At 37.6% G+C, this 20,165-nt stretch overlaps 1 protein-coding gene across 6 annotated transcripts in view; it reads left to right on the forward strand.

The window, feature by feature from the left end:
• Window positions 1–20,165, forward strand: part of syt7a (synaptotagmin VIIa) — a 452,949-nt gene that overhangs the window by 233,878 nt on the left and 198,906 nt on the right. For all 6 annotated transcript variants that reach the window (XM_052029168.1, XM_052029172.1, XM_052029170.1 and 3 more), the window contains exon 2: window positions 2,301–2,404. In XM_052029168.1, coding sequence (XP_051885128.1) covers window positions 2,301–2,404 — 104 coding nt within the window. The remainder of the gene's footprint in view (window positions 1–2,300; window positions 2,405–20,165) is intronic.

Below are 20,165 nucleotides of genomic sequence, written 5' to 3' on the forward strand. Positions count from 1 at the left end.
TTCTCTTTGCAGCTTTGACATCATCTTGCATAGATATTTCCTTTTAACATCATAATCAAAGGATATCACCTCTATCAGTGCACCAGTGGAGTACTGCAATACCAGCCATGACTGTACTCGGTGCCCTGGCAAACTTCAACAATTGATGCCAATTTGTTAACAGAAATCTCATTATTGTAGGTGTTCCCATTAATTTATATACAGAGCCATTAATACTAACAGGTCTTAGTTTCTGACCTAGGATTGCAAATAAACATAGAAAACAGGAGGAGGAGTAGATTGTTTGAGCCTGATCCACTATCCAGTACAATCATGACTAATCCTATCATCCAATACGACATTCCTGCTCTCTCCCCATACCTTTCGCTGTTTTTTGCTTCCAGAAATTCATCTTATCCTTAAAAGTCCTGACCTCTACAGCCCTCTTTGATAACAAATTCCACAGACCCATTACTCTCTGAGTGAAGAAATCTCTCCTCATCTTGGTCCTCAAACTCCTGCCCTGTAACTTCAGACTGTGAAGTCTTATTCTAGACACCTCAGCCAGGGGAAGCAACCAGTACATATGCCATCTATCTAATTCTGTCAGAATTTTGTAAGGTTTGTGAACAAACTGGACTTTTTCTGTTTAAATTGGCATATCAAATGTTTTTATGTAATCGAAACAGCACAAGCTATTGCATAATAGATCTGTTCAAATTGAAATGATGACTTGGTTCTGAAGATTGATCCCCGTGGTTTGGGAGCACAGATTGGATATATTTGTGCTAAAAATTCTTCTGTGGCATTTTCAATAGTATATGGAGATTTTGTTTTAATTTTCTGTCAGGTTGTGAGCTATTGATAAGACTTTTCCTTAAACACTTGAAAGCCTTGGGATCACTGGTGTTAAGTAGAAAATTCATCATATTGACCCAGTGAAAAAATTGTAATTAAATGTCTAAATTAGGATGGTATGTTGTTTGGAAGGGAATTTGCAGTTAATATAGTCTTAAAAGAGCCAGGCAGAACTGCGAAGGCAATTAAACTCTGAATTTTAATTTTGGGGCAGAGGAAAATTGGAAACTATTTGGAATCTGTGAGAACTGTAATGATGGGTAATGAGTAGAACAGAGCATGGCAAAAGGTACGCGGAGAAAGTTAGGATCAGCTGAAGTTCACCAAATATGGAGACTCGGAAGGAAGGCAGATGATTGTTGAAATAGTGAGTCGGAACTGAGAAAGGCATGGTTAAGGATAGCAGTGGTCCATGTGTTGCAGTAGGAGCAGAAGTTAGTAATGCTCTGGCAATATTATACCAGAGAATTTTTGACTGAGGCTGAGTCTAGCTGAATTGTAAACTGATTCATTCATTATGAATTTTTAACATTTTAATTTCAGATTTCCAAAATGCATTATTTTTCAGTTCTTGTTGATGCTAAAATATGTTACATTTTTAAAATAATACTCAATCCCAATGAGTGATGACAGTGTATGGGCCTATTTACCTGAAAAAATACAGAAAATCCCCAACTTGGGTAAAGGTTTGGTTCTGGAAGTTGTTCCATCAAGTGAATGTTATGGAAGTGGTATTTCACAGGAGCCAATATATATGTTTACTTTGTTCTTTGACGGTAGTAGGTTCCTATCCTACCATATTCTATGCACTACACAAAAATAAATGTTCTCCGTAATGCAATGAAATAAAACATATCAGATTGAATAAACTCTGGATTAATTAGGAAGTATTTTAACATTAACCTTACATACCTTTATCCAGTGTAATTAGCTCAACTTTCGGCATGATGGCAACAGCAAAAGTTGAAATTGCTTCAAATTATCCCTCAGCTACAGACACTCGATCAATGTATAATTTGATGCAAAAGATATCCATTTGCCCTCCCCATGTGGCTGCAAGTAGTTCCCACTTACATATAAATATTTGCTCAAATCAGAATGTTTTGTGTGTCATAACCCAGGAAGTACCAGTACTGCCAAACTTTCCTGTGTTGATTAATTACAAAAGGTAAAATCTATAATAAACTTACCATATTTAAATGCCTCTTAGCCAAGGAAAAAATGTTATTAATTAATTGCAAAGGAAGAGGACAGAAGACATGAGTATATTTCTTATCTCACTTAAACCACAAGTAAATTTATAGTTAACCTGACAGCCAAATGTGCAAGATTACCAATGGTGAAATGAAAATTTTAAATTGTCAGTACCAACTAGAAGTGTAAGCAAAGTACTGGTGCTCATCTGTGCTGTAGATTTTGGACATGTTTCCTGACCCTGGCACTTCTTCCTTGTTCTTCTGTAGATTCATTTGCCCTGGATGTGGCTCTAATTTCAGCAGCTGTGATAATTTGTCTTGCTGCGATGGTTGCGATGTGTGGAATCTGCAAATGGTGTCAACACAGGCTGGTAAGTTCAACTTCTGTCTTGTTCAAGTAGTTGATTGAACACACATGTGTCTACACATGGGCAGTTATCTCTGTGTGTAGCTTGGAGAGAAATGCCATCTCTTTTGCTACATATTGTTGCACTTCAAGGTCAAGACAACTATCTCTTTGTTCCTCATTGCTAAAAAGGCATTGATGACAATTGTTGGTTGAGGATACTTCATTTTTCTTGATGATTGTTCCTAAATGACGATCATAGAAGATAGTTGGTGAAGGTGTGAAATAATGTTTGTAATGTCATGACAAGAACCAGAAATATTTAAGTGAATGGGATTATTAAAGTAAATAAAGGAGCTGCTGAATGAAGCTAGGCCATGTAATCAACAAGGCAAACCAAGGCTGTTTGTGATCGAAGCATTTATTTTGCTCAGGTGAAAGGACATGTCAAAATTTTGATGTTGAGAATATGATTATTTTAATCACAGATGAACAAAACAAAGTGACGTGCAGCATGGCCGAGATAGGTGTTCTGGTTTCTCACTGATGTTGCTAGCTCATATTTAACAATGCCCATTCTTTTCCATTCTTAAGCCCTTCCATCTATATCAGCAAGGCCCGACAGTTGCTGCAATTTTATTTTAGTGGTCATTTCTTCTCATTATACTGACCATCTGTTGTGTAAAAAAAGAATAAAGACTTTTTGCCCATGGGTTAGACATCAGCACCATTTCAGTGCCTCATGTCTTGTGTCTTTACTGTGGGGTTGTTGGTTTAACACAAGTGACCATGCTTTGCTCTTTGTGGGACTTTAGGATGAATGGCATGTTGCCCGAAGGTTAATTGCAAGTTTAAGTGAATGATCCCATAAATCTGCATTTATCTTAATGTTAACAGATTATTATCTTCTAATGTTGGAGTTTCTCATTATTTTACAAGTAGGATTCAAAAACACTTTTTCAAATTCCTAAGCTTTAAGGGAGAATACCAAATGTAATTTCTAAGTGAATTTTCTGACATCAGAAATCAATTGCAGCAGGGCATCAATAGACTGCGCCCAAGAAATTGAGTGATTCTTTAATTGAGTGGATCTTAGGCCAGTTACAGCTTTCCCTATCAGTGAATAAAGTGTTGAGACTGATGAACAAAGAATTTCATTTGAGTGCGACAGTGGCACAGCCAGTAGAGCTGCTGCCTTGCATCTCCAGTGAATCAGGTTTAATCCTGTTCTTTGCACATTCTCCCTGTGACCTCGTGGGTTTCCTCCCACACTCCAAAGATGTGCAGGTTGGTAGGTTAATTAGCCACTGTAAATTACCTCTCGAGTATAGAAAGTAAATAGTAGAATCTGGAGGGAGATAATGGGAATGTGGGTCAAGAATAAAAGGGACTTAGTGTGGGATTAGTAAAAACAGGTGCCTGCTGGTCAGTGAGCCTCAGTGGGCCGAAGGGCCTGTTTCCATGCCGTATGACTTTATCTTACCTGCCAGAAAAGTGGTGACAGTATACCTTTGCTATAATTACATATTAGCCAATTGATAAATATTTTTGAATATTTTTGGAGCAAAAATGGGAATGACATTCTCACATTTTTAACTAAAAACTCTGTTTAAGGGTATGATATATAGAAGAGATTTTGTGGACAGCTTTTTAAATCTGCTTGGCAATGCACAGCAGGTATCATTCACACTAACATGAGGCCAAGTGGGGTATGTCTACTTCACTCAATGCATTCAGAATATTGACCTCTGGAGTCAAGTCCTGATGAATCCAGAGTTACATTGCCACTTTCATATTATCAGGAAATTGAAATTGTTAAAGCACAATGTAAGATTGGAAAGAGAACTGTAACTTTATGACCTATTTATCAGGCAAGAAGTAACTTACTCTGACCTGTTTCTTCAACTGAAAACGTGTGTACATCAATCTGTGATTACCTCCACAAATTATGCTTGCACCCAACAGCCAAACCCATATATAACACAGGAAAGGAGTAAAAGCAAACTAGCAAAAGCATGATATTATCTTGTCATATAACCTGCAACCTGACACTGTACATTAGGGAAATCACCTTGTTTCTAATGAATCTACTGATACTTATGACCCAGTCTCGTACCTTCCCAGAATCTCCATTACTCTGTGTGTCTTTTTAAAATGCTTCTCAAAGTGCACCTGTCTGACAAAGCCTTTACTCTCTATTTTTGTTTCCTATGAAACACTTTGGTGATGTACTATATTAAAGGTACTATGTAAATGCAAATTGTTGGTGAACAAGGATGACTAATATTTTGGAGAGTTTCCTCTTTCTTGTAGATACATTTGAATGTACTATTACCCCTTCATGTTACCACTCCTTAACCTTCTATCCCTTGTTCACATCTACCCCTTCCCTCAGTTCATGCCAGTACATAATTTCAGTTTATTATAATTGTTTAAATTTCTCTAATTGATTATGAATGTTTTTTGGCTAATGTGTGAAAGTAATCAAACTTTCCATTCTAGTGTGTGTGGGTTTTGTACGTCAGAGCCCATACAGCATGCTGAGGGGCACAAATTAGCTGTGACCTTGTGAAAAACATGTACTCTTGCACAGAGTCACCCTTATTTTATACCTTTTCGTCAGATCAGCAACTACCAGTTTTTGCCAGACAACTCCATTGATCAGTCAAATAGATAGAATATATGCCATTCCATTGCCTGCTTCACTTTTGTTGCTTAGACCCCTTGTTTGACCACTGGAGGAGCTGGTGATCAATAGCCCATAACAAGTGCCACCACCTGCCTTGTATGTCTTCCCTTAATGTCATGACCAAACTTGGATATGAGGGTTTCCAGCTCATCGTTCAACAGGTACAATGAAATGACTTTCTTTAGGAAATATGGAATAAGGTCTCATAAAATAAATAAGGATAGGTTTTCAAAAGTAAAATCAAGAATGATTTTATCAGTTGAAATCTGGAACTGTCTTCTCCAAGTCTTCTTAAAGGATGGGTCAAATTTAAAACTGGCAGCAGTGCATTTTTGTTCAATAAGACTCACAAAGTATATGGAGCAAGGGCGAGTAAGTAGTGTAAAAGCACATCAGCCATGATCTAATTTAATAGCAAAACATGCTCGAGTGGTTGAATGACCTACTGGTGTTCCAATTTCTTGTAATCCTTTTGCTATCTTGATATTTTTATAGAATTATAAATTTGGCTGTATAAGTCAATTGAAAACCAGGAGTTGATTGGTGATGACTTCCACACCTTTGAGATTTACAATCTGTGGGTTCAGATTTGCAGACAATTTTGATTTGAAGTTCAGTGGGAAAATATATCATTTTAATATTGTAGTATCTGGTCTAAACCACTGGAGGACACTGCAAGCTTTACAAAGTGCATTAACAATATCAAAGAGTAACCCTTGAGCACGATGACAATCTAGAATTATTATCTCCAAAGTGCCCATGAATATTTACCATATCTAAAATGGTGTACTGGTTTTGGTGAAACTGCAAAATTACAGTGCAGGAGAAGTTAATCTAGTCACCATCTTGATGTTGAGTGATTAAAACGTTCAAGACAATAATACATTTTTTTATGTAGCTTTCTACAAAGTGCATATTATACCAATTTTCTATTGGGGGGAGGGTTGGATTGGTACTTAAACATGTTCATGGACAAAGGCTCTGCTAGTAAACCTTTCAACCACTTGTGCTTCAAAATGAACCATTAAATTTTGAAATGAACAACAGTAAGAAGGTGAAATGCAGGATTACATCCTGTTAAAGATCAAAGTACAGGATTGTGGAGGCAATATAATGTCAGCTTTCAACTTCTATTAAGTTAATCTTGTATGTGAAGTTACTTGTGAGATTTTGTTTGTGGACAATCTTTAAACAGCTAATTAAATGTGGAAATTAACTTGGAAAAAATGAAATTGTGGTGTTGATTATCTAAGAGTTCTGCTATTAGCTCTAATGAATAAGGTCAGATAAACCTCAGAGAACAGAAACATATCAGTTCTGTGCCCAACCCATGCTGATTTTAATTTGTATTTTAATGGAGTCCACAATTGTGTCTTGGTTTAGGGAACCAGTTATAAATCCACCTTCATTTGCCTTTCCAGGTGAAGCAGTGTGTGCACTAATGTACAAGTGTGAGGCATGTTTGAGTGGATGTCCAGTGAGGGCAGAGATCAGCTTGGCTACAATGCCCCCTTCAGTTTCCAGACTAACTATGCTGCTCAAGCCAAACAGTTGACAATGATTAATTGAACCAAATCCCTGCAAGGAAATGAGAGGAATTGCATTTTTGCACAAAGGAGAAGAAATCTTGGTGCGGGAAAACTTGGAGATTTGAAATTAGTATTTTGGAGGACCCTTCACTTTATTTATTTGTGTTCCGGTATCTGGTAGTTGCTGTCAATGCCAATGTTTATTCATCATCCCTAGTTTTCCCATAAAGACCATGATGTGCAGCTTTCTTGAACCACTGCACACTGCTTCTGGTAAAGGTAACCACAGTGCAGTTGGGGAGGGATTTCCAGGATTTAGACCAGCGATGATCAGGGAATGGCAAGATATTCTCAAGTCAGGATGCTGCGCAACTTGAAGAGGAATATGCAGGTGGTGGTGATACCATGTACCTAAAGCCTTTATCCTTCTTGGTGGTAGAGGTGGATTTGACAGGTGCTGTAGTGCATTTTTGTAGATGGTACTATTTGCCAGTGGTGGGAGGAACCAATGTTCAGGGTGGTAGATGGGGGAGTAATCAAGTTGGCTCCTTTGAGCTGGATGGGGTTGAGCTTTTTGAGTGTTGCTGACTTATCCAGGCACAAGAACACAAGCAAACAGGAGCCAGAGTCAACCACTGGGTCCCTCAAGCCTGTCCCGCCATTCAATATGATCCTGGCTGATCTGTACTGGCCTCAACTCATCTTAATCCCCATAATCCTCAATTCCCTGATTTTTCAAATATTTATCTGTGTCCACCCTAAATATATCGAATGATCTGACCTCCACCACCCTCGAGGGCAGAGAGTTACAGAGATTCACTACCTTCCGAGATAAGAAGTTCCTACACAGCTCACTATTAAATGACCAGTCCCTTTGTTGTGACTCTCCCACAACTGAAAACATCTCAAAATCTACCCTGTCAAGCAAGAGAATTCCAGAGATTCACTACCCTCAAGAGAGACTTTTCAACGCACCTCAGTTTTAAATGACCCTATTTTGTTGTTATGTCCCCTTGCTCGTGACTCTCCCACTAGTGGAAGCATCTCAATATCCACTCTGTCAAGACTCTTAGGATCTTATGTTTGAATAAGGTCACCACTCATTCTTCTAAACTCCAAGGAATACAAACCCAAATTGTCCAGCAAATTAGTCTGATAATTCTCCTTTGGACTGCCTCCAGTGTTACCATATCCTTTTTTTAGGTAAGGCAACCAAACCTATACATAGTATTCTAGGTATTTCCTCCATAAAACCTCCCTATTCTTAAACTCCAACCCCTGTACAACACAGGGCAAGATGTCATTTGACTTCTTAACTACTTGTTGGACCTGCCTGCCAACTTTTTGTGATTTATGCATTAGAACACCTAGCTCCCTCTGAACTTCACTCACTTGCAGGCTCTCTCCATTGGATAATCCACCCTTTGATTCCTCTTACCAAAGTGCATGACCTCACACTTCCCCACATTAAAATCCATTTGCCAGCTTTTTGCCCATTCACTTAATCCTGTTGCAGAATCACAATGTCCTCATTACATGTCCTTCTATCTATTGTGGCAAGTGGAGAATATTCCATCACACTTCTAACCTAGGCCTTTATAAATGGTGGAAAGGTTTTAGGGTGTCAGGAAGTATGTCACTCATAGCAGGATACACAGCTTGTCCCCTGCTGTTTTTGTCACACTGCTGATGTGTTTTAATCAAAAGTGACAACACCCTCCTCACCCAAGAATGGTGATAGACGATCTGGCAGCGGTAATGCCGCAAATGTCAAGGGTAGTTGGGTTGACTCCTTCTTGTTGGAGATAGGTAACAGTGGGCAAATTTGTTGCACAAATGTTACCTGCCACTTATCAGCCCGTGCCTAAGTGTTGGCTTGGTCTTGCTACGTGCAGGCATGGCTTGCTTCATTGCTGAAGAGTTGCGAAAAGAATAAAGCGCAAGTACAGAGAATGTGAAATGGGGGAAGGTGGCGGTGCTGAGTTATGGGGTAGAAGTGAGAGGGAAGATTTGGGGAGTGGAGTGGTAAGGGAGGAGAGCTGCTGCCAAACAGTTCCAGTGACCTGGTTTCAATCCTGACCCCCGGTGCCATCTGTGTGGGAATTGCATGTTCTCCCTCTGACTGTGTGGGTTTCCTCTAGGTGCTTTGGTTTCCTCTCACATCCCAAAGAAGTGCAGGTTGGTAGGTTAAGCGGCTACTGTAAATTGGCCCTGGTGTGTAGGTGAGCGGCAGAATCCGGGTGAGTTAATGGGAATGTGAGGAGAATAAAATGGGATTAGCATAAGATTACCATAAATGGGTGTTTGATAGTTGATGGCAGATTTGGTGGGTCAAAGAGCCTGGTTCTGTGCTGTGTGCCTCTGACTCCATCTTTGATAAGATGGAAGCAAGAGAAAAAAACATGACGAAAGGAACAACGGGCAAGCTGAAAGGGGACGATCATGGAGCAAGGACAGAAACAAGGGAATGGAAACAGAATATGTTGAAAACACTCAGCAGGTCAGGCAGCATCTCCAGAAAGATAAACAAAGTTAATGTTTCAGGTCCAGGACCATTTGTCAGTGTCACGTTGGTAAACTGAAGTCGGTCCTTGTGCAATCAGGTACACCTGCTTTCCAAGTTGGTGCTTTAATAAATGATAATTTCTTAAATCAGAAGATATGGCCTCCACAGTTGACATAAAATGTTTCCACTTATTTGTCAAGCACGTTTCTCAAACTATCCATAGATTCAACCTACAGCCTAATGACATCTCTTTTACACAACTAACTGCAACAGTACAATGTTTGCAGAATGTTTATGCTCTGACTCTGCCCTCTTTATCATTGCTGCAATTTTTAGCATGTGGTTTATCATCCAACAAGTGCTATCATTTCCATACCAATTTCACTAGCCACAATGCAGACAATCTTCTAGAACTTGGGTGCTGCAAAGTATGTCCTTTATATGATAAAGTTTCCATTTAATGCTTGAGCATTACCTGGTGAATAACGTATTAGGGGTGTCCATGCATGGTGTTATATAACACTGTAAGGAGCAGTGCTTGTGTACAGTATTAAGTAAATTACATTTTTGAATTTTATGTTCAAAACAATAATACAGTTACGTCTTACCGATAAAAGTGTATTTCTTTTGGAAAGGAATGAAAACGGAGTTTATCCAGCTGAATTTAATCCTTTTAGCCATGAAAGTATTTCTCCAGGTGGCACCACTGGTGCAGTTGTTTTAATTTTTTCTTAACAGAGATGTGGGGGGGAGAAAAGTAAGTTTGATAATCTGTTGTACTTGGTAACAAAAAAAATCCCTTGAATATTCACGTTCTGAATTATTTTTCTTTCTTCCTAGTTTTTGTTTGACTTATTCTTTAAGTTTCTTTCAATACCCCAGCTGCTTCAAGCTGCACAAGGCTAACAACAGGAGTGCATCAGGCAAGATGAATGAATTCCATTACTATTTTGTCATTGCTGTGCTATAATCTGACATTCATGTTAAGATTAGAGAGGAAAACACTTTGAATTATTCTGATGCCAACTGAATTGAATTCACCTTTAAAAGTTATTTCCCTTCTTTCATGACCTGCCCCATTTCACCATTATAGCATTTCACAAATGGATTTCCAATGTGAGATCTTAATGTGCCATACCATTTCCTGAAGTCAGATTTTTGTCTGACACTGAGTTGATAGATCCACTGTGCCATGTATCTGTATGGAGTAGGAAATCAGATGGTAGCAAGAAGACCAAGATCTGTTGCTTTCTAGTATTCTGACTCAGCACGTCCTTTAATGAGTAATGGATTATAATAAAGTTTTGACACAGACCCCTGCCTGCATGATTGTTAGTAAATCTGCAAGAATGATATGCTAGATGAGATGTTAGTTCAAGTAAATTAAGACGGAAGAAATAATGGTGTGAAATTTAAAGTATTTTTGATGATTGCTTATTTTAACATGATTTGAGTCAGTTACAGCAGTGGGAACCACAATGGTGCAGTGAAAGTGCCTTTATCATTCACTGGAGAAAATATGAAATAGTGCATGAAATGCTGATTCTTTACTTCTTCCTTACTTCTTCACCAAGTTTTATTTCATTAAAGTTGGATTGATTGCACTCTTATCTTCTGTATTATGATTTGCAAATAGCTGAGTATTAATTCTAAATATGTAGTTTTGTGTCAATTAGTGCCAACTGTAATTGCAAATGAGCACTCTCGTATTATTTTATTAATTGAGAAAAGTGTCACAAAGGGTACTTTGTATTTAGAGGGTAGCATGGAATTTAAGCATGTAATAACTTGACTCCAGTATTCGGTGTATTGTTACTTGACAATAGAGCTCAATGTGTTTGAAGAAGATAGAAGTGTGAGTTGGAAACCATGATTTTTTTTTAGGCATTTGAAACTTGAAAGCCAAGTAGTCAGTGTGGAAAATAGAAAGCAGCTTGTCTAAATTGTCATGATTTTCCATCTGAATTTGAACTACATGAGGAGTGAGATGAAAAGTTGCCATCCTGTACCAAAGCTTTGTGGTGTTGGTTCCTGAACAAAGTGAAAACTAAAATAAGGTGTTTTCTGAAATAGATGCAGATATCTTTTGGATAACAAAAGTTTTGACATTTGAATAGAATTCCTGGATAAAATCTGTGAAATAAATGGCATGTGCTATTGAGAACTTATATCAGAATTTGATATATTTTGGTAAATGTGTTGTCATCCAATTGAATAATTTATCATAGGCACTTTTAAAGAAAGTTGGACTAAGTTGGAAAGTTCAATTTGGGAATACTTATCTTTACTTCTGAAGGTGCATCAGTGGGACAGGCAGCTGGTGTTTAGTTCTTGTAAAGGATTATCACAATGGAAGGCAAAATTGGAACAGTAATAATCAGTGAATGATTTTGATGTAACTCTGTTTTTTGTAACTCTGATTTTGATGTAAAGTATCATTACAGGGTCTTTGAAATGGCACATGAAGTAATTAGTTTTGAGGAAGATGCTGCAAATAATGAATGTGAATAGGTTATCCTGGCCACAAACAATTTTAATTCTTTGATGACTATATCAGCTTTGGATTTCTTTTTAATTGTGTTATATCAGTGTATTTGCTTCTACTGGATGAGAAGTAGATTGGGTAAAGTAGATTTGTAGGTATTTGTCACAAGGTCAAGGAGTATAAAAGTTCTTCACATTTAAGGTTTAGAAATATCAAAATACTGAGTTCTTGAGAAAGCTAATTCCATACCAGGCATCTGGGATGTATTTTGTTAAGTATGGATGTCATTCTTAGTGACATATCTAGGCTTCCGATCAAAGCTTTCTTTAGAAAAAGGTTGAAATGAAACCTAGCATGGAGCAGGATAATAAAAAAAATGAGAAAGTAAAGCAAATGGAAGATAAGAAAGCAAAGAACCATTAGCAATAAATCTCTAATTTAGGAATGAGAGAAATGTTGTTGTGGTAGTAGTTCATCCACACACACAAGTGAAACCAGATGCTAAAACTTGATACTCACAGTGGAACAGAGGCAACTGAAGAGTCGCGGAACAAAATTAAAAGCTTTGATGCCTCAAATAAATGAGGATCAAAGGTATAATTTAGGACATTAGATAACTGGAGGAAAAATTGGAAGTTTGAGCTGAAGTCAACAAGCTTTGTTGCACAGATGGGATTATGCTGAAATCTTTGCAGATGAAATGTATAAATGAGGTTGAGTACTGGGAGTTTTCAGGAAAGACTGGATAGCATTGCTGCATTGGAAATGTTATTTTTTTCTCATATTCATAATATGTTCAATTCATGTTCATGAGTGCAAGGTTAATTTATTTTTTTAAAAAGGTTGCACTTCCAAGGAGCAATACTGTTCAGACCTCTCTTTTTATGAAACTGCCCAAAGAGGCAACTGATGCAAATGAAAACTAAACCATAGCATCCATGATGTGAATGATGCTGCCAGGGAGTAGCATTTTTCTACTGAAATGATTTTTGTAGGTTATGTTCAATAAAATTTGAATCCAACAGAATGAAGAAGGACTCCTGGACATCTTTGCCAAGTATGCTGACGAGTTCTTGTGGGATGGTGCCTGGGAATTCAAGAGATATGTTGTTTTTAATTAAAAAAAGTATAATTTAAAATTGGAAGTCTTAGCAATATAGATCTGATGCAACTTCAAATGAACTGTTCTATTTTGTAAGTGTTTAATTGGAAAAACTTATCATGGAAAGGTCATGATATATTTAAAGAAGAGATCAGTTACAGAGGTTGTTTAGGCAGTTAAACCATATATATCTAGATTGGACTAGTGTTTATAATTACCTCAAAATTCTCTGATCCTAGCAGCCAATATTTAGAGGGCAAACCGTTGAGTACAATAATAAATATAGATATATGAATATTTAGGTGTCCCTCCTTAGCCCAGTCAAAGTAAATGACGTCAGTAATCTTTATGAACTTCATATGCAAACAATCTCTTGACTCTTGTATGGGTGATTTCAAGGTGTTTTTTATGGATGGAATTAGAAGTCCTGTCCTTCAGATTGGGAGGCTACAAAAATAATAAATTGTCATTGAAAGTACTCTGGCTGCTGAAATATTGTCTTCTGTAGACAAAGAGGCCGTAGGATTCTATTTTGTAAATATCTTCAGTGACATCCTGTGCAATAGAAATACTGAGAGAAGAATATCCGTTGAATGTTCTGGATTTGCCCGTTAATTGTGCAGTAATGTACTTTCTATGATGAGATTATGGATTGACCTTGGTGTCCTAAAATATATTGGAAAGCGAGATTCTTTAAATTGGATGGAATCAAATTTCTTGTTGGATTGTCTTACTATAAGTTGCATATATATAGAAAGTCCTGGAGAAGGCTTGCAAAAATGTAATCTTCTTGAATAGCAAATTATGACCTATGGCCTCTTCATCTACAGGAGACAATATTTCAGCAGCCAGAATACTTTCATTGACAATTCAAATCATACAGTGTGTGAACGAATTTAGTTTTGAATTTTTCCTTGTATTGTGAATTTGTGTATATTAAAAGCTTACTGAGAAAAGGTGATGTGTTATTGCATTCTTTTGATTTATATTTTTCTCTATTTATATTAATGTTAATTGGGTTCAAGTTGTGTATCAACTGGGGAGTATTGTATTAAAAACAGAAAGTGTTGAAACCACGCTGCAGGTCAGGCAGTGTCTGAGGAAAGGTAAACAGAGTTAATGCTTTAGACACTTCATCACCTGCCTGACCTGCTGAAAATTTCAAACATCTTCATCTTTTTTTACTTTCTAGCATTTGCAGTTTTTTTTAAAAATTTTCATTTGCAGATGAGAATTATGTCCTTTTGTACATAAAAAGTCTGTAGGAAAGAGGTCAAAAGCATAACTAGGTGCACAACATAGAATACGTGCCTGTCACTAAAGGGCTTGCAGACAATCATTTGGCTGTATTATTCTATCCATTACCAGCAGAGTATCTGAGTTAGCACTTGAGGATCAAGTACTGATCCTTGGTGGCATTCTTCTATTTGCAGCTTGCCATTCTGGATAGAAACCATTTATTTCTACTATCCAATTTTTGTTTGTTAACAATTTGTTAATAAGTTGCCCTCAATCCCAATAGCCTGAATCTTTGGTAATGATTTCTTGTGTGGCACCAATCTCCTGCGTGTATCATACGTAGAAGATATCATGTAACACAGTATCACATCTATTCCAAATTTAATGTTACACTGCTCCAAAAAAGTAATGATTACTAATGCCACAAGACTTTGGTTGTGAACTTATTCAGCAAGCTTTCTGGATATATTTAGATTGCTAGATAGTAGAATATACTATATTGTGTGAAGATTTTGCTGTGTGGGGAATTTTGTACGAAGACTGTAGCATTGATTCCTGGGCCACAAGATAACATATTTCCAGAAATCTCCAACAAGCCATATCAGTGGTCATATCGATTTTATGAAGGACAGCCCAAAAAGAAGTGTTCATGTTCCGTAGCTTTTTCTGAAAATAAATAAAAGTCCAGTTTAGTTTGGATGCTTCTGTAATGCCAACCTAGAAAAGCAGCAAAAATTGGCCGAGTATAAATAAGAAGGGTTGCATTAAATCACAGGAAAGGCAAGTTTGTTATAATTTGAGCTGCAGGTCTATCAAACAATTGGGCAAATCTGCTGCTGCTAGTCGCTTTGAACCATGCCGTTTCTTCCCGCATGGACTGGGCGTGGTCTGCCACTGGGAGATCAGCTCTCAGCTCATCAGCAGTGCTAATGATAATACCAACAGGAGCACAGAGACTTTCCCAACACAAATGGCTACCTGCATTGACAGAACAGCAGTGACAGCTGATGAGATGATCTTACCATTCCACACACACTCACACTCCACCCCACCTCACCAGTTGTCAAAGTGTAAATTGAATGTTTGGGAATGTCTTGGAAAGCTGGGAGCTCTGCACAGGTTTGCACTGCCCTGTTATTCTCCATGAGGAGTCTGCAAGCCCAGCACAGATATTTTGCAGCCAGGGCTCTGTTAAGTGAAAGGATGACCTTCATTTCCTATGTGGGAATAACTCGGTTAAGGGCATATTTGTTAGCAGATCTATGCATGTCTCCATGGATGATTGACACCATTCTATCACTAAACCTCCAGGAAAAAAAGTTTTTGTTCACAAAAGTGTTGTACTGCAGTGACAGATTTAGTAGTTTCTCAAGCAAGGCTGTGCAGATTTGTCTTCAAAGGGATGGGGGGGGGGGGTTCCAGATATTTATGCAAATAGTAAAAAAAAATCAGTGGTCCCAACACCAATCCTTTGGATCATTAATTCCTAGGGTAAGTAGCTACTTTTAATCCTTACATTCCTCTTTCCATTTTGTGGTCAAGTTGATATCCATCCTGCTATTTGTTCCCTAAATCCACATCTCTAATTTAAGGCATGAGTCTACTTTGTGGCACCTTATTAAATATATCTTCAAAATCCAAACATATTAACCTAGTCTATCCTTTTTGTTCAAGTAATTCTGTGCTTGGTTGAGCAGAATCTTCACTTTTGAAATCCATTCTGATTACTTTTTATGATATTAATGTTTTGTATATTTCTAAAAGCATTCTTTTTGAATCAGGATACCATTATTTCTATTCACCTGGAATTATTCAAGCTCCTTTTTTTCAGAAAAATATGAATTGTATTAGCAGTCAACCAGTCCTCTGGCACCCCTTTCTAAAGCATGTATACATATGAAACATCACCTCTGCTTTCTGTGCCCCAGATTTTGTTTTTGAAGAGTGAGTGCATCTTCAGTCTCAGCCAGGGGTTTTATTCTCTCAGGTTTGATTAATTTATCAATTAACTTCCATCCTTCTGTATATTTTATCTGTTTTGATCATTTGTAAGATGTTAGCTTCAACAGCTTCAAGTTCCTGGGAGTGAACATCACCAACAACCTGTCCTGGACAAACCATGTGGATGCCATGGCCAAGAAAGCTCACCAGAGCCTCTACTTCCTCAGAAGGCTAAAGAAATTTGGTTTGTCCCCTTTGACTGTCACCAGCTTTTACCGATGCACCATAGAAAGCATCCTATCAGGATGTATCGTGGCTTGGTATGGCATCTGCTCTACCCAAGACCGCAAGAAGCTGCAGAGAGTTGTGGACACAGCCCAGCGCATTACGGACACCATTCTCCCCTCCTTGGACTCTGTCTTTACCTCTCATTTTCTTGGTGTAGCAGCCAGCATAATCAAAGACCCCACCCACCCGGAACATTCTCTCTTCTCTTCCATCAGGTAGAATATACAGGTGCCTGAGGGCACGTACCAGCAGACTTAAGGACAGCTTCTACCCCACAGTGATAAGACTATTGAACAGTTCCATTATACAATGAGATGGACTATGACCTATGACCTCACAATCTACCTTGTTGTGACCTTGCACCTTATTGCACTGCACTTTCTCTGTAGCTGTGACACTTTACTCTGTACTGTTGTTATTTTTTTTACCTGTACTACATCAATGCACTCTGTACTAACTTAATGTAACTGCACTGTGTAATGAATTGACCTGTAAGATCGACTTGTAAGACAAGTTTTTCACTGTACCTCTGTACAAGTGACAATAATAAACCAATACCAATACCAATGTTAGTATCCTTAGTGAATTCAGAGACAAAATACTATCTTTAAAATTTCTGCCATTTCTTTGGCATTATTTGCAATTTTGCTTAACCTTGTCTTTTTCCTGTTTTTGCTTTTGTTATTTACAGTATGTCTGAACATTTTTTTTTGTATAGCCTGATTTTTTTTTAAAACTCTCACTTTGTCTATTCTTTCCTGAACTTAATTGGTTCCCTTAAATCATCTTCTTGGTTGAAGTATTTATTGAATACCTTTTAGACATGTTTTAATTTTACCATTATTTCTCTGCTTCTCAATGGTAGTTCTTAATTTTAGATGCAATTCTTCTGGTCACTATTGATCATTATTTTAAATGTTTTCCCTGCTGTTCTGATACTTGGTGAAGTAACCTTTTATATTTCCCCTAGTTGTATTATAATCATCATTTTTGATTCCCTGTTTCGACTTTCTCTTATGTGTCAATCTATATTTATCAAGATTGGCTGTGTATTCCCCTGTGCTTCCTTCCATTATGCCTTCTGGTTCATTTTCATTTCTTTTTTTCAATCCAGCAGTGTTTCTTTTTATACTAAGGAAGGTCTTGCACATTTTTTAAAATTCATTTCTTTGTTGCTACACCTTGCCAGAGTAGCTGCAGGTGGTTATATTTCACACCTTTGCATACATATTAAACCCTCTTCTTCTAGTATTTCACACCTCTGCATACATATTAAATCCTCTGCCTCTTCTAGCATTAGTTAATCAATATATGTATTCTTTCTTTCCTTGTAGCTTTTTGTCTTAATGTTATTATAACATTTTTCTACTCCTTTCTTCCTTTGCTATCATTGCTGACTGTTATAACCTGCAATAATTAGCCTGTTCTATGCTGTATTTAGCCATGTTTCAATTTTCTTTTCACAGATTATTGAGTACAGCTCCCCATTTTTTATTTTGATTGCTGGGTATGATACAGCCAGATCAGTTCATTCCTAATAGTGGTTTTTATCTTTATTTTAACAGCTTTTTAAAATGAAATTTTTTTTTATGATATTATCAAGGTTCATATGGTTATTTCTGTACAATTTGTCATGACGTATTGAATCAGTATTGGCTAGCTCTGTGGAACACCACAGCTGAAAATAGGTCTGCGTGTTTATCTATTTAGTAGTAAATAGCTCTCAGCAGTAATATCAGCGTAATATTGGAAAATCTTTCAGTGTCATAGTCTGCAAGCTGAAATCACAGATACTATTCTCTGGAAGTGTTAGCAGTCTTTATCCTTCTCAGTAACATGGCATGACTTCAGTATCAAAATTCTGACATACAAACAAAATAAAGAAAATTCTGTTGCAATTCAAACAAAAAGGTATTTACAAAATGGAGCATGATTCTATTCTTGACTTCCCTTAGACTCCTTTCGCAAACACATTTTACCAGCAGGATTCGTAATCGTAAGATCACCAAATAATGTAGCTTCTTTAGTCCCTTGGTTGGTGAATGGTACAGTTAGCAGGGGCATTCATGCAATAATAATCATATGGGAGAGAAATCCCAAGGATTCTGCACAGCCACTAGAGTGAGCCATTTGACATTTAAGTAAAAATATAGTTGTTGCTTACTAAATGACTTTGACAATGGTTCATTCAAGCTCTGCTTGATAATGTACTGGTATTTCTGTGAGATTCTTGCAAAGATCTCTTCCTCTTGAGCAAGAAAGCTTTGAGTAAACAGTGTTATTGCTCAATCACACACCTAGTGAGTGATACAGTGCTGCAGCTAGTAGAACTGCAGTTTCACAGCTTCAGCGATCGAGGTTCAATCCCAACCTTGGATGTTTTTCTTTGTGGAATTTCTACATTTGCCCTGTGACTGTGTGGTTTGCTTTGGATGCTCTAGTTTCCTCCCACATCCCAAAGACATGCTGGTTTGTAGGTTAACTGGTCATGATAAATTGCTCCTTGTGTAGCTGGATGGTGAAATTAATCGGCGGAACAGGTTACAGGGGAAATTAGTTGGGAAGTGGGATTATTCTGTGAGCCAGCATTGATTCAATGGGCTGAATTGTCTCCATCTATGTCAAAAGGAAATATAGAAATATTGAGAACAAATCTTTTATATAAATCAATGAACCTGCTCTCTGCAGTTGCCACTATAATTCTGGCCCAAAACCACTACACCGTCTTAAGATACAAGGCAGTTCTCATAAAGGGTCTTGATTGAACATATTCCAACAAAAATTTGTGATCTTCTTCATTTTCATGTTCACCTATTTCAGTGCTGCTGTTCTTGAAAAAAACCATGGTGGAGGCCAAAGTTCTGTGATTCCCAAAGCTGAGGAAAAGGGTTTGAGTTGCAAGAATTGATTTTTTTTTTCAAAGAGACCTCTTGACAGCTTGAGAGACTGATGGTAACCTAGATCACCAGGAAATAGTTCCAGAAAAATTCTGAGATATCATTTCTGCTGTGGAGAACACTCCTTGTGACATTTTGGGTCACATTCACTCAAAGGTTCCTTGTCAAGTTCTTGGTATGTGCCATTTGAACTCCCACTTGAGGTCAACATTAGAGACACTATTGCTGGCTGTGTCTCATCTGCTCAACCTATTTGGAATTTTAAAAACCTAAATTAAGTCTATTCTTTCTAAAAAGAAAAGATATAAACTATTCACAATTAATTTCTATCTCTCCGGTTGCTCTAATCTCTCAATTCTGGTATCATCCCTGTAAATCTTTCATTGTATTTTCTCCAGTGTATCTGTATCCTTTTTATAGAATGAGCACTGGAACTGTGCACAGTAAGTGCAGTCTTATAAAAGTTTAATATCATTTCGTTTCACATTAATCTTTAGTATAATCAGAATTCCTGCCAACATTCACCATCTGTACTCAGAAGTAAAATCATCACATGTTCAGTCATCTAAGGATTGGAGATGAAATTAGTATAAAAAGCATGTGGGTAGACTTTTCTTCTTCTTGAACAATGAAATCAACATCAAGGAAAGGACAGTTCAGTGGTGCTGCTGGTAGAATCCCTGCCTCACAGTGCCAGAGACCCGGGTTCAACTCTGACCTCAAGTGCTGTCTGTGTGGAGTTTGCATGTACTCCCTGTGACCCCATGAGATTCTTCCAGGTGTTCTGGTTTCCTCCCACATATCAAAAATGTGCTGGTTGGTTAATTGGCCCAACAGTGTAGGTGAGTGGTGGAGTCTGAGGGGAGTATAAAAATAGAATTAATGTAAGATTAGTGTAAATGGGTGGTTAATGGTTGGCACAGATTCAGTGGGGTGAAGGGCCTGTTTCCGTGTTGTATCTCTCTATGACTCTGTGGAAGATGGATATTAATTCTTTGTTCCTATTCTGATTCTGACCGCATCCAAACTTCTGAGATGAATTTTCTAATCTCTTCTTATTTCATAATTTGTCACGACATAGATGTTTGGCATTTAGCCCACTGAGGCCTT

This window comes from Pristis pectinata, chromosome 14 (genome assembly GCF_009764475.1).
Source record: "Pristis pectinata isolate sPriPec2 chromosome 14, sPriPec2.1.pri, whole genome shotgun sequence".
In the NCBI taxonomy this organism is placed as follows: Eukaryota; Metazoa; Chordata; class Chondrichthyes; order Rhinopristiformes; family Pristidae; genus Pristis; species Pristis pectinata.